General features: G+C 47.0%; 6 protein-coding genes across 6 annotated transcripts; 3 read left to right on the forward strand and 3 right to left on the reverse strand.

The window, feature by feature from the left end:
- Positions 1-303: 303 nt before the first annotated feature.
- On the reverse strand, positions 304-1,161 carry FSUBG_11012 (isoflavone reductase like P3; the record flags this gene model as incomplete). The annotated part of the gene is made up of 4 exons (XM_036675650.1): positions 304-365; positions 428-745; positions 791-1,000; positions 1,065-1,161. 4 exons carry the CDS (start codon positions 1,159-1,161, stop codon positions 304-306), a joined length of 687 nt encoding a protein of 228 aa, XP_036533527.1.
- Positions 1,162-1,529: 368 nt separating this feature from the next.
- FSUBG_11013 (transcriptional regulatory moc3) lies at positions 1,530-2,994 on the reverse strand (the record flags this gene model as incomplete). The annotated part of the gene is made up of 2 exons (XM_036675651.1): positions 1,530-2,417; positions 2,473-2,994. 2 exons carry the CDS (start codon positions 2,992-2,994, stop codon positions 1,530-1,532), a joined length of 1,410 nt encoding a protein of 469 aa, XP_036533528.1.
- Positions 2,995-3,838: 844 nt separating this feature from the next.
- On the forward strand, positions 3,839-5,161 carry FSUBG_11014 (alpha beta-hydrolase; the record flags this gene model as incomplete). The annotated part of the gene is made up of 4 exons (XM_036675652.1): positions 3,839-4,323; positions 4,375-4,722; positions 4,777-4,912; positions 4,961-5,161. The coding sequence occupies 4 exons, from the start codon at positions 3,839-3,841 to the stop codon at positions 5,159-5,161; spliced, it is 1,170 nt and encodes a 389-aa protein (XP_036533529.1).
- A 1,553-nt stretch (positions 5,162-6,714) lies between these two features.
- FSUBG_11015 (uncharacterized protein) lies at positions 6,715-7,503 on the forward strand (the record flags this gene model as incomplete). Its single annotated transcript, XM_036675653.1, has 1 exon — positions 6,715-7,503. One exon carries the CDS (start codon positions 6,715-6,717, stop codon positions 7,501-7,503), a length of 789 nt encoding a protein of 262 aa, XP_036533530.1.
- Positions 7,504-8,680: 1,177 nt separating this feature from the next.
- Positions 8,681-11,450, reverse strand: FSUBG_11016 (xylanase A; the record flags this gene model as incomplete). Its single annotated transcript, XM_036675654.1, has 5 exons — positions 8,681-8,827; positions 9,148-9,584; positions 9,632-9,730; positions 9,780-10,019; positions 10,067-11,450. The coding sequence occupies 5 exons, from the start codon at positions 11,448-11,450 to the stop codon at positions 8,681-8,683; spliced, it is 2,307 nt and encodes a 768-aa protein (XP_036533531.1).
- Positions 11,451-12,439: 989 nt separating this feature from the next.
- On the forward strand, positions 12,440-13,363 carry FSUBG_11017 (uncharacterized protein; the record flags this gene model as incomplete). The annotated part of the gene is made up of 1 exon (XM_036675655.1): positions 12,440-13,363. The coding sequence occupies one exon, from the start codon at positions 12,440-12,442 to the stop codon at positions 13,361-13,363; it is 924 nt and encodes a 307-aa protein (XP_036533532.1).
- Between the last annotated feature and the right edge of the window lie 199 nt (positions 13,364-13,562).

Below are 13,562 nucleotides of genomic sequence, written 5' to 3' on the forward strand. Positions count from 1 at the left end.
AAGGCCTTTCTTTTTTATGAAGATGGCGCGCAATTGGCTTCCGATTATTCAAAGAATCATTCAAGGGAGAGAAATTCAAGGACCTGTTAAGAGCTCTGATAGTTTACGATAAGACTATTTCCTACATGCAATATCCAAAACGTCCCGCGCGGTCGTGACCTTGATCTCTGGGAAAAGGCTATTGAGAGTCTTTTCTGGCTGAAAGTCGAACCCTCCCTGATCAAAAAAGACACCGAGTTCGGACATAATGGTTTGCCATGCGTCTTTTGGAAAGAAGGGGTACACGCGTATGTGACCAGGAAGCTATGTAACCTTGCCTGACCTGAGCCGTTCGACTGAATCGTAAGTGATCTCAAACTCATCGCCTGCAAAGAGCTATTAGTTCTTGCAGCCGGATATTGTAATAAGAGTAGCGGGCAGTTCCTACCAGTAGCCTGTTCAGCGAGCTTCACAAACTCCTTCCACGTAAGCCTATCACCGATAATATACGATACTGGATCCCACTTCTCCAGTGTTAAGAGCTTAGCTGTAAACCTAGCAACATCCTTGCTGTATGTGAAGATCGCTGGGTGATCTGGATTGCCTGGAATGGCAGAATTTCTTGCCGGAATGTCCAGAGCTATAGTCAGCGGATCTAAGTATGTCTTGAGATTCGGGGCACCCCAGTAATCAAGAAAGAAGCCATTCGCAACCGCAGTCCACTCCAAGTCAGTATTATCCAGTGAATCAAAGAGGGACAGCTTGGCTGCGGCGTTGAAGAATCAAGATTGCTCAGGGCGATACTTGATACCCCATACACTAGGGATGTATCGCTTGGTGGCTTTGGACTTGGCGGCCGCTTGAATGAGACCAAGCTCTTGCTCGGGAGGTGTATGTCCACTTAGCGCGGCAATCACGACGTCGACGTGGTTTTCTTCGAGCAACGTCGCAATGGAATCGGGGTTGGAGTAATCGATAGCGAGGATGCGAGAACCGAGCTCTTTCTCCAGTGATGGTTGACCTGGGTGTAGAGATGATTAGCTGGGGAGTCCCAACACCAGACCGTCACGAATAAACCTTTCGACTTAAGATAATGACCTCAAAATTGCCATCTGCGATGGTCTCCTCAACGATGAAGCGGCCAACACTGCCAGTGCCTCCTGCAATAGCTACAACGGGCATGATGAGTGGTTTTGGAGGCAAGATGGAAACAGTAACATTAAAACCTGTTCTGAAATTTTGAATGAGTTATACCTCGGTTTATATACTCGTCCAATCGTAGAGGCTAGTGCTAGTGCTATCTGCTGACAAAAGTTCTAGGATCTCCACAAGCAACATCCCACATCGTTCCATCCCTCATCGCCTGGCGCTGGATTTCGTAAATATCAAATCATGACATTAGACTTGGAGTCAGCAACCGCAACTTTCGGAATTCTTATATACTAACTTAAGGTAATGATTTATCTCTCCCTCTGGTTGTGAACATAGAAAACAGCTTGACCTTAGGCCCCTGGGTCTCTATCTTTATTGAAAATTCTTTCTTAGCTCAATTAAGCTACTAGCTGCTGTACATCTCGACTAGAGAATAGCTGGTGCTTTGCCATGTCGACCTCCGGATTGAGTGCTTCAGGAGTAATATAAAAACCAAACCCAGCAGCGTTCTGCCCACTGGCATAGTTAGCCGTAATTGGGCTCTTATTTAGTAGGTCCGTCACCCAAGCCTTGGCCTCGGGCTCGGCCTCGGCCTCTAGAGCACTCATAGCCATCCCTATCGGGAAGAGGTACAGGAACGTGGGTTCCTTGCTTCGAGAATGATGACTAGTTACCCATTCAAATACTCGGCAGATTTCCATTGCAGGATCTCGCACTGTGATTGAAGCGCCGGGTCGTCGAAGGGGTTGAAAGGATAGATATCTAGTGGCTGGTTCATCGGGCATGGCAGCACTAGCACACGCCTCAATGCGCGAGCTTGCGCTGACAGGGCCGATCTTCCATTGAAGCGCGATGAGCCACATCAGCGTAGCATTGTAGAGCATGAGGTCTGTTGCGAGTGCGAACTTGCCGAACCTCAGTCGTCCTGATTGTCTGGAATAACCAATAGAACCCAGAGCATCAGCTGCTCGGCCATTCAGTTGGGGCGTATTGTTGACATCGGACTCAATATGGTTTCCGGAGTGAGCTTGCCATTGCCATCGCCAGCGGTAGAGGGCAATCATCTGGGTCTCAACTCTTGCCAACAGCTCTCCTTTCGTGTGTGTTCCATCCTCATCCATAGTCCGCAATGCTGAGTGGTCTTGTAAAATACCTGGCACGACGACTAGTATGTCCAAGAGCTGGCTCTGCGGCGTCTTGGATGCATTGTTGCGTTCATATGGAACGATTCTCCAGCGTTCATCCTCGAGAAAGAGGCGTTGTTTGCCATATAGACTCGCTACAAGCTGCAATTTTGAGTTAACATCATACTCTGGAATCAACGAACTAGTTTGATATTACCAAAGTCGCCCTTGTTGCCTCGAACGCATTGAGAAAAGGCTGCTCCTGAAAAGCCTCCGGTCCACAGAGATGAAGCAGTCTGGCGAGCCCTCGGAGATGGGACACGGCACCAGTTTGGTCAGAGTAGGATGCCTGCGCAAAGTCAGCATTGCATTCTCTAGAAGCTTGAGCTTCGGTGCTGACAGAATGCATCAGTAATACAAGAATAGGAATCAGCAACTCTTGTCGTCTCTGAGTAGTGCTGCTTCCCAGTGCACCAGCCAATGTGCTCAAGCACTTTCCATATTGCACAATGCCCTTGAGCTCTATATCTGACTTGTGGTTAGATCTCCCAAAGTTGGCCCGAGAAAGCGCTTTCGTGGCATCCAGGGAGAGACTGCCAAGCTTCCCAGCCGCGGCCTGGTCAAGCCATGGTGTTCCATAGCTTCGCCAGACAAAGTTAGAGAACAAGAAAGCGAAACAGAAGTCTCCCTGGAAGGCAATTAAACTCATTTCGGGAGGCGGAGAGATTACTCGGCTCATGGTTGTGGGCGTGTCTTTGTGGCTTGATTTAATGGCACTTCGCTGAAGGGTCGCCTCGTCTGGGGGCAAAGGCGCCGTCGACACATGGTGCCAGATTCGCTCTCTATTGAATCCCAAGCACTCAAACCCCCCTTTCGTGCAGCGCAGACAGACTGGTTTGGTTTCATCTAGGAGCAGCCAATCACTCAGCATCACCAATCGGGCGCGACTCGGCGTGGTAAGGAGTAATGGAACAGATCTTACCGCATTTGACTCGGCGCTTTCTACAAGTGTTACAGCCTTTGCTGCGACCTGACCTGGAACGCCAACCATTCTAGGTGTCAATCAGAACCCGTCTCGGGTCTTGAGTTGAGCTCGCACTAAAGAGTCTGTAAGTCCCTCGGCTGCTCGCGCAATCGTTCCTTTTGGAGTTGGCAGTCAGTTATATATCTCTGCAACATGGACCATGCATCCGTAGCGCCTACATTAGTGCTGACCCAGCTGAAATGCAGTCAGCCGCTGCTGACCAAACTTCGTGTGGAATTTTGCATGGTTGGCTTTGGTAATTGTAAGAGTGGGGGCCGGCAACGGGCGCACATTGACTGAGTGAGACTGGATGGTGACACTGACAGTTTTGGGTACAGTGCATAGAACTAGACCGCTTTTAGATACATTCAGCGAGATTGAATAATACCAAATCTATACAGCTTCAAAGATCTCCTACCACTGCAGCCACAATGTTCGAAACCGGAACTTCTATAAGAGAGCTGCATCTTGAGCATCTGTGCTATTCGTTCTCAACACTAACCACCGACAAGATTCACACCTCAATCATTGTTCATATTCCACTGCTTCAATACTCAATATGCATTCTTCTCTCTTCCTTCTTACATCCTCCCTGATGCATGGCCTTGCTGTCGCCAAGTCCATTGCTCCAAGCGCCGTTAGGCTTACTCAACCGTACTACCCGCTCAATGCCAACTGCTGGGAGTACCAAGTCCCTGTCACCATTACCTCTGAGAACTTGGTCTTTAACTTCCCGGACTGGAAAGATGACTATGCTCTCCAAGACTTCCTGACGGCTGCAACAACCCGTCAGAGTGCTGGATACCCGAGCCCCATTGTTGGCACCCAGAATGAGACTACTACCTACACTCTGGCTGCATCTTTCTGCACTCCGAAGCATTCGGGTCGCAAAACTATTATTCTCGCGACTCATGGCATCGGGCAGGCCCGGACTCATTGGAACTCTGCCTACCAGCCCGACAAGTATAACTTTGTTCAGCATGCTATCAGCAAAGGGTACTCGGTCTGGTTCTACGACCGCCTCGGTACGGGCGATTCTGAAAAGTAGGTGATGTTTCTTCCATATACAGGCTGTCAGCTTAACTGATTACACAGAGTATCTGGGTTCACAAACCAGCTTCGTAAGCAAAAGGCTATCCTCGTTCAGCTTGCCAAGATGGTCAAGTCGGGTCAATACACAGGAACCTTCGGAAAGCCTGCCAAGCTTGCCGTTATGGGCTTTTCTTTTGAGTCATTCATCACACATTTTGCCGTGGCCAAGAACCCAACCCTTGCAGACGCTGCTATCTTGACGGCTATCAACTACAATACTACTGGGCTGAACGCCAATGGCTTGGTTCGCTCGTTCGTACCCCGAGTCGCATCCCTTCAGAACCCCCGTCGTTTCGGAACACTCGATCCAGGATATTTGACCTGGGTCGATGCCATTGCGCAGATTAATACGTAAGCTTTGGCCACTATTCTTACTTGGCTGTTCCTAACAACAAATATCTGTAGCTACTTTAAGTATCCGTACTATGATGTTCCTACCGCATCCTACTGTGAAGAGTACAAGCAGTCATTCGCCATCGGAGAGTTTCTGACTCTTACGGATGGCAACTTTGACGCCAGTGGTTTCACTGACGCTGCTCTTGTAAGTACTCTAACTCTAACGTGAGACTATGAAACTGACAAGATATAGGCTATTACTGGAGAAACAGACTACATTATCTGCGATGGAGACTGTCGAGGCATCTTTGAAGAGCCGGCACGAACTATCTGGAAGAATGCCAAGTTTGAGGCATACTTGCACCCACATGCGAGCCACAATTTCAATTTCCACCATAACGCTACGAAGGCCTATGGAGTCATTACCAACTTTCTCGAATCAAATGGTCTTTAAGCAGGCTGTGTAGTTAGACAATGGGATGTTTGTTGGGATCGATGATAGTAGTTAGGAGATGTTGAATAGACTTTTAATTCTTGTCTTATTATATATTGAAAAGGTTAAGACTCTATTATACTATACTTTCAAGAGTTCAAGTTTGTATCGAAGCTATGTCTATGTATCCTTTGCGTTTGTAAATGAAAAGAAATCTGGCGGGCTTAGACCTTGAATAGTAGTGTTTCCCTGTTCCTGTTGCTGCTTATTTCCCTCCTGGTGAGAATTTGACAATTTGTCGTTTTGCGATTGACTCTAAAATATAACTTAGGTTAGCAAAAAACATAGTTGAAAGTCCCGAGACAGATGTTTTACCAAATTTTGGTTCTGCATAGGGCTTTGCTTCTGGGCTGTTGATCCAGTTAATCCAGTCAATCCGATAGGGTTACCTGAACTAGGTTAGAAATTTTAATTGTCACTTAGTGTAGCCGTCTTGAGACATACTTCTTGAGTCCATATTATAGTATTAAGATATTATTTCGTAAGGGGACTGAGAATAATAAATACTTTAAGATATAATGTTTTAATATAAAGATTTATAAAGTACTTTATATCTTAATTACCTTTTAATCTGTCCTTTACTTAATACATATAACAGAATATAATAAATATAGATTTCTCTTAAGTAGTCCAGGTCTACGTCTTACTGAGTCTCAGTATCCAATGTCTCTCGTAGACGAGCTGCCGTGGTAAAGATCAAGTCGTGGGCAGGCTTCTGCCTTGCCTACTATAACCAAAGTTCCCATGGGATAACCCAGGAGATCGCAAATAAGACTGGGCCTCAATCCTTAGCCTACTTGAAGAAGGAGAGATCGAGCTGCCGAGATAAGATTCAGCTACAAATATAACATCTTACAATATGATAGGTGAATCAAGTGAGCTTACATTGCAGTCCGATGCCCGGACGGTAAGCACCGCCATGCTGACTTGGGGGGCTCTCATTTCCCCCCCGAGGCGCAACTCTCCTGGGTTCATTAGCTGTGTTACATTTTTCGGTTGGGTCATCATACCGCGCCCAGACGTTGAATATGATAATGCAGCCTCAAAGACTGAAATTTATGCGCTATTCCTCATTGGGGAAGAGAATGCGAGTCGCCTCGGTATCGCTTTGATGACAGCTCCACTACGGAGGACGCGTGCAACACTCGCTGTGACCTGTGAGGCATATGATTGGTCATTCTCCAGACTTGTGCTTTCACACTTGGACACCGTTAAGTCCACTTCCTTAAGCAATTTTCCATGCGTCTGCGGTAAGCTACAGCTGAAACAAGGATTTCTCTCTTCAGCTAGCGAATCGCGGCATCGCAATGAAATGCCCATTAGATCTAGTCCGGCTCTGGCATTCTCAGTTAGCATTGACAAGCCTTAGGGGAGTATGGTATACATATAAACTCCCGTCTTCCTCACCTATTCCATCCCTACCCTACTCATATCTCTTCTACACATTCACAGAAAATATTTGATCCATTCTCAACTCTCTTTGTTGTTTCTTGCGTTACCAATTAGTCCCCAAGATGGCTACCATTCTTCGCAAACTCTTCGGCCGCAAGAAGCAGCCCCCTCTCGTCTGTTCCATCTCCCTCGATGACCAGGGCCATCCCCTGGGCGATGATCCAAATCACATTCATACAGCTGCCTGCTTTATTGATTTTGAGCCTCTTGCCGTGGTCGAACTCTTTCAATCTCAAGGCTGCCAGGCGTGTCCTCCTGCCATTCCTGCCATTCTCCAGGGGACAAACAACCCAAACCTCATTCTCCTGACTTTCAACGTCACGACGTTCAACCACTTGGGCTGGGATGATACCTTTGCCAAGCCAGCCTGGGACCAGCGTCAAAGAGCATACGCCATGAAGCAGCAGCGCAAGACCCTCTCTTTCCCACAAGTTATTGTCAATGGGGTTGCCGATGGCTCCGGTGCTGGCGGTATGGACAGTGTCCAGGAGATTGTGCAGCGAGCCAGGGCCAGTCAAATGAACAGACCTTGGCACATCTACCTGGATACAAATGACACAGATGTCAGGATTGACTCTGACGCTGTAATGGTGGCGGATCATGAAATTATTCTTGTGGTCTACAGAAGCACTGACGAGAAGGTCAAGATCCGCAAGGGACCCAATAAGGGCGTCAAGCTTGACCACCGCAATGTTGTCACGGATGTGGTCAAGATTGGGACGTGGACTGGCGGAGATGTCACAGTGTCTCTTCCAGCCTCCAAGGATTCAATGGCGCCAGGGCAGAATGCTGTTGTTTTGGTTCAGGAAGGGGGTGCTGGAGGCCCTATTGTTGCCGTTGCTAAAGTTTAAAGAACACAACAAGTGTTAAAGGTATCTGAGATATCTTTCTGATAAATATTTAGCTGATAACCAAGCTACGACGTCTCTTGCTACTCCAGTGAGATGACTATTACTCTGAAGACTAACTGTAGGATGAAGTAATAAACTCAGCAGATGGCAGTAAACAAGAATGAAAGGAGACGAAGGCCCTCAACCCGAGAAAGTGTATTGGACACAGATCAGACGAGATTGTTTCGTCCGGTTAATTGAACAAGTTAAACCCAACGCCAGATATCACGGCCATCTTTCAACCAAGATAAAATAGCAGTAATAAACCACAAGTTTTCTATATCTTGAATTTAATCATTATGTGATACATCCATAACCCTTCCCAATGACATTAACAATCGCATCTTGGCGGACTATCATGTGGACATCTCCACATTGGGCCAATGTGCACGGGCTTTTATGTACAGGCCATGCCCCGGCTTTGGACTACTCCGGAAGTATAAATATAGGTGGATAACATATTCCTCGGGCCCGGATACCCAGCATAACGTCAAGCATAACGTTTACCTTTACGCTATGGCAGCTATCCGGGCTTCCCGGGCCACTCAGAATACTGGAATATATGGGTCCAATAGACTGTCATGCGGTTTAAGCTGGAAGGCAATGTACTGATTTATCTCTACCTCTGGTTATGAACATGTTTATAAGACAGCTAATCTCCCAGGACTTTAGGTTTCTACCCCTACAGGATATCCCGTCTTATTTAAAAAAACACCTAGTAATCATTCCCCAGAAACATAATTATGGCAAACACAAACAAACGCCTCGGAACGGACGCCAAACTATCAGTGGAGATCGATCCATTGGCGCCTGGCACAATTATCAGAATCATATCGGCCACTGAATCAGCTTTTAATATCCTTTTGGCTATCCCCATGGTATTCGATGCGGAAAAGGCATTTCGACGAATTTATTTCGCCAATGACACGTCTGCAGCCCCTCTCGCTGCCCCAGTAATGCAACTGTTTGGCATCGGCATGGCCGCCATGACGGTACCGATAGTACTTGGGATCCCGAATAAAGCTGGGGCGGTAGAGACGAGGCGGATCACGTATCAGATGCTGGCCTCTTTCGAAGCTATGGCTGTCATGCTCTTGTTTTGGCAGGCGTGGCATGCAGGGGAAGCGGGTAGTGGGCTTTATCCTACCAAGCTGGCTTGGGGCTTTGGGTTGGCAATGGGTGTCGCGATGGGGTTTAGGACTTTTGTGTTGTTCATGAGACCGAAGTGGATGGGCAAATACAGGCTGAAGAGGGTTAGCTGAAGGGGGTTCGCGAACAACTTCAGCTACAGTGGACAGTCATTTTCACGGCTTTTTTCGTTTGCTAGAAAGATAATTGCTTGTGAAGAAAGATTAATGTATCGCATTCTGATGTTACTGGACGGAAAAGACAGGCTTCTGTAAGACAGCAAGCCCTTACTTGTGCGGGGCGGACACCCTAGATTAGGCTCAGGCAGCTAATCAGACTCCATTCACACCTTGTGAGAAGCAGACCAGTAATAACTCCTCCATGCTCATGCATTTCAGGCTAGATACCTTACTACATTTGGAGAGAAAACCCTTTCTGTATGCTATATGCTCGGGTCCTCGGGTTCACATAGCTTACTCTGGCTGTAGCGTTCCCCTTCGGAGAGCCAGAGAAAGTATACACCGCCGCTGCAGAGCTATCAGCCGGGATTAAGCGAGGGATTGACCTTTTTGTAAACTTGACACCAGGACCCGAGATATGAAAAACAACGTCTTTGAAGTCCAAATCGTCAAAATTAGTCACGTAAACAGCGACATGCCTATCGCTGACTTTAAAATCTAGGTACGCATCCGCGATATCTGGGTCGTTTGTGACGGGCCTTCCCTTACGTTTTGACGGGACAACACCGGCACGATATGCAGCCCTCTGTGCAATGAGGCTTGTTCCATTGACGTAGGGCGCAAGGTAGTTACGTAGAAACGTGTTGTTGCGTCTTCCGGAATGATTCGGGAACCCATCTAGGATCTCGTTGTCTTTGACTCCGAGCTTGCCCCAATTATCAATCACGGTGTTCCCTGGTCCTGTCAGCACTTTTTCTGGCATGCATGGATGGTGAACATACATCCGGTGAGCTGTTCTGGAATCCAATCGTTTGGCGCATAATACTTTCCTGAGGTGAAACCCAGATTATTGTACCAGGTGATGTTTCTCGACGCTTCATCTGTTCTCAGTGTCAGCAAATACTATGATGACTTATGTGAGCGACGTACCAGGGTACATAGCTTGCCACCCTGCGTCATAGATGAAGTTAGACGACACTGTTGTGTTTGGTGACCGTGATAGCGTGTATACGCCTCCAAAGTCAGTATGAGATTGACCAAAATGATGGATCAGATTTCCCTCAATCAAGTTATTCTTCATGACGGTGGGTGTATCATAGAGCGGCTGGTAATTGTAAAGACCTCGCTGGGCGTACTCCGGACTACCCCCTTCATCATTACTTCCCCAGCCTAGAACCCATTAGCAGTTTTACTCGTCAGGGAAGTACAGGCCGTACCATAGCCATGGCAAATACCACTGTATGGCTGGTTATAGATATCGTTGTGTGTGATGGAAGAGAATTGCGTGTATGTGAAAAGAATAGGGACGGTGGATGACCACAAGACCGAATTGTTATTGAAGATGTTGTTGGACGCGTGGATGTTTGACACAAGCATCTTTGGCTGCGATGGGTGATGCGCATCGGCTTGTATACCTCCAACGGTGATGCTATTCCCCATCACCTGCGTGAAATAATTGCCATCGATGAGAATATTGTTTGCCCCAAGCCCAACGCCCGTCACGTGCGCGTTCTTGTCGTTTCCAATACCGATGCCTCCAGCTCCAAGCTCTCGAAAAGTACACGACTTCATTGTGATGTTGTATGCCGCACTAACCTGGACCGCGCTGGGCATCTGCCACCAATGGGGCCTCGAAGCTTCGAAATTGGGCCACAGACTATCATTTCCCATGTGACCACCGGTCTGTTGATCTATATACCCATAGATATCCGGCTTCAGCCAAGTGCTGTGCTTGAAAGTAATTCCTTCAAACTGCAAGTCGTGGACCGGCTCTTCATAGGTTCCGCCGACGACCATGAGGACCTCTTCGATTCCGAGATAGGCAGATGCGGTATCCATATCCTCGCCGTCTAGCGGTTTGTAATACACGGTCGATTCGTTTCTGTCAAGGTAGAATTGACCGCCGTCAGTGAGCAAGGCTTTGACGTTCTGAATCCACACGCCTCCGTCCCAAAACGGTTCTGCAATTTGGTCATAACCGATGAGTTGGTTGGCCCAAATATCCCTCTTCATCCCAAGCACGCGATCCCCAACCTTTTCGATGAGTGCGACCCGATCGGTAAAGGAATTTACGGCCCGAAGCTCGCCATTCTCGATGCCTGGGGTTTTCATGATCCAGTCGTAATCCGAGCTGTTCCAGGTCATTCCGACTTTGGTGTAATTAAAATCCGCCCGATTATGGATCTGCCGTCTAGCATACTGAGCAGCGAACCCGTTTACGTAGAGATTACGGGATTTTGTGCCCTTGGGGACTGGAGTGGACCAAATCCCGTTATCGCCTTCAGTCCAATGACCGATCTCATAGCCTCCAGAGATGATGGTGTCCGAGCCTGCCCATTTCACTGTGAAGCCATTGATACCCGAGTCTTCATTATTGAACATGATGGCCTCGTCGATTTCCCAAGTACCTGGGCCTAGGTGTACAGTGATGCCATCCTTGGCGGACGGAATGAGCTCACGAACGAGCTCTTGTGCTTTTTTAATACTCTTGACGGGCTTCCCAGCCGACCCAGTATTGTGATCTTGTCCTCGTCGATCAACGAAGATATCTGCTGCCACCGATAAGCGTACCGCGAAGAGGAAAATAGAGTACAAGCGCATCTTCTTGATGATACGTTGCATAGAATAATCATTTAACATTGACTTTGAGTCTTGAGATTATGCATTCATGAGATTTAAAATGCCAATTTATAAAATAAACCCATTTAGCCTAGAGTTTAGGCAGAATCTTGCTCCTCATTTCGAGACTTCCAGCTTCTCGGTGATCAACATGCTCATGTAGCATACTTCACTTATAGCCGAGCGAGTCGTGTAATAACGTTAACAAGTCTTGTGGAGGTGGGTTATGATTGGCGATCTTTGAACACTCCGCCAATAGCTAACCCTGCTTAAATGTAGAGTTTTTGTTTTAATTAACCGGCGGAAATTTAATATGGCATGATGATCAAAGGCGCGTGCCGGGGTTCAGCCTTGTGAAGCTTCCCCGCTCCGGAAAGACACCGGCTTTGAAGGAACACAAGCTATTGCAATTATATCCGTTCCAGGCTTATGATATAATCATGTAGACTTACTCAATCAGCTAACAAGCTAATTTTGAAGTGATTTATAGTGTCTTTAGCCATGATCCTTAAACTACTATTGAGGTTAGGAATATTAAGCCCTGCCTGCTCAAAGATAAAATAAGACAAGTATCTACGATTATCAGGTTAGCAGTATACATGTTATTAGCTTATACAAATCGTTCAAGTGTTGCTTCAGTGTATTAAGTGAAATGTTAACTTAGTTAATAGGATAGTTAAATCAGACTGCATTTACTAACAGGCAGGATCAACACTGACTTATTCATTAATAATCTCAAGAAGGACAGATTACAGGGGGTTTGAACTTACATCGAGGCACTGAATGTCAGCCAATAACATTGCGACCTGAAGCGCTGAGGCTCAGTGGCACTCCAGCCTCATAATCAGTCGTCCAGCTGATGAATATTCTTTCACCAGGCATTGGGCTCGTCGTCATATGTAATAAGTTGCCATCCTTGGAGATCTATATCAGAACTTTCTAACAGTGACATATCCGATATGTTTCCCACTATGTTTAAACCGCCCTTTGCGCCAGAGCATTCCTTGCTTCGTGACGAACAGAGCAGCTATGTACCAGGCTTCCCCCGCGTCCCTCGTCACAGCAGGGATCAGATCAGGAAGCTGCTCACATCTGAGTTTTGCTCAGACGATCTAGATCGGGTTTCGGATAAGCTCTGGTGGATGTCGAAGCAAGATAGCACAAATATATGGCCATTGCATAGACAGTTACTACAAGGCCGGTCGATTATCGTGACAGAGAACCCAAAGCTACATCTCGTATGGATCAACGATCGTGTTTTCATCAAGCCTCTTCCACGGTTCATCGGATCCCACGACTTCTGGAGAGAGCATCTTTGCAGTAGCAATACGAGCGAAGACGTGCGTATTCGAAGAGCTGCCTTGGGTTATTTACGCACATATTTCTATCTTATCCGGCACGAATCCGACTTTCGCATCGCCAAAGATCCTACTCTTTGTCTTATTCCAGAAAACATCTCTTGGGAGCAGTTCTGCGACTTCACCTCTGATTTTGATAAGATCCAAGATAAGGATGTTTCTCTACGCTATGCCTATGGTCAAATACGCCTCACTCGCCTGAACTTCTACGCTCCGATCATTCTACGAAAATCCTACTTTCAGAGAGTTGACTTCCAATACGGACAGTACTTCGCACGCTTCTATGCACCAATTTTATTCGCAATCGGAATCACCTCTGTGACCTTGAGTGGACTGCAGGTGGTGGCCTCACTTGAAACTGGTGGCGGTGCCAACTGGCAGGGATTGGCGCTTGGTGTCAGCGTTTTGGCGATCTTGGTCTCGTTTGGGCTTCTCATTGGGCTTGGGGTTCTGCTTTCTTGGAAAATTGCTAAAGAGTGGAAATTCGCCATTAAAGAAAGGCGCCGTTTGATAAAGACTGAACGAGTCGTGGTTTGATAGCAAAGTCCATTACTTACCTTATCATTACCCTCTTTTTACAATGATCTGACATTTTGAGTCGACAAATCTGTGACGTTAGTGGCGCAGAGTCGGTGAAGCTATAGTTACAGAGAATTGCATTTTGGCCTATTTTCGGGAGTAAGGTTATGGGTAGTTAAAAAAGGCTTTAGCCTCTAGCGTATAAAGGTAAAGAATA

This window comes from Fusarium subglutinans (assembly GCF_013396075.1).
Source record: "Fusarium subglutinans strain NRRL 66333 chromosome Unknown NRRL66333_c0000199, whole genome shotgun sequence".
Lineage (NCBI taxonomy): Eukaryota > Fungi > Ascomycota > Sordariomycetes > Hypocreales > Nectriaceae > Fusarium > Fusarium subglutinans.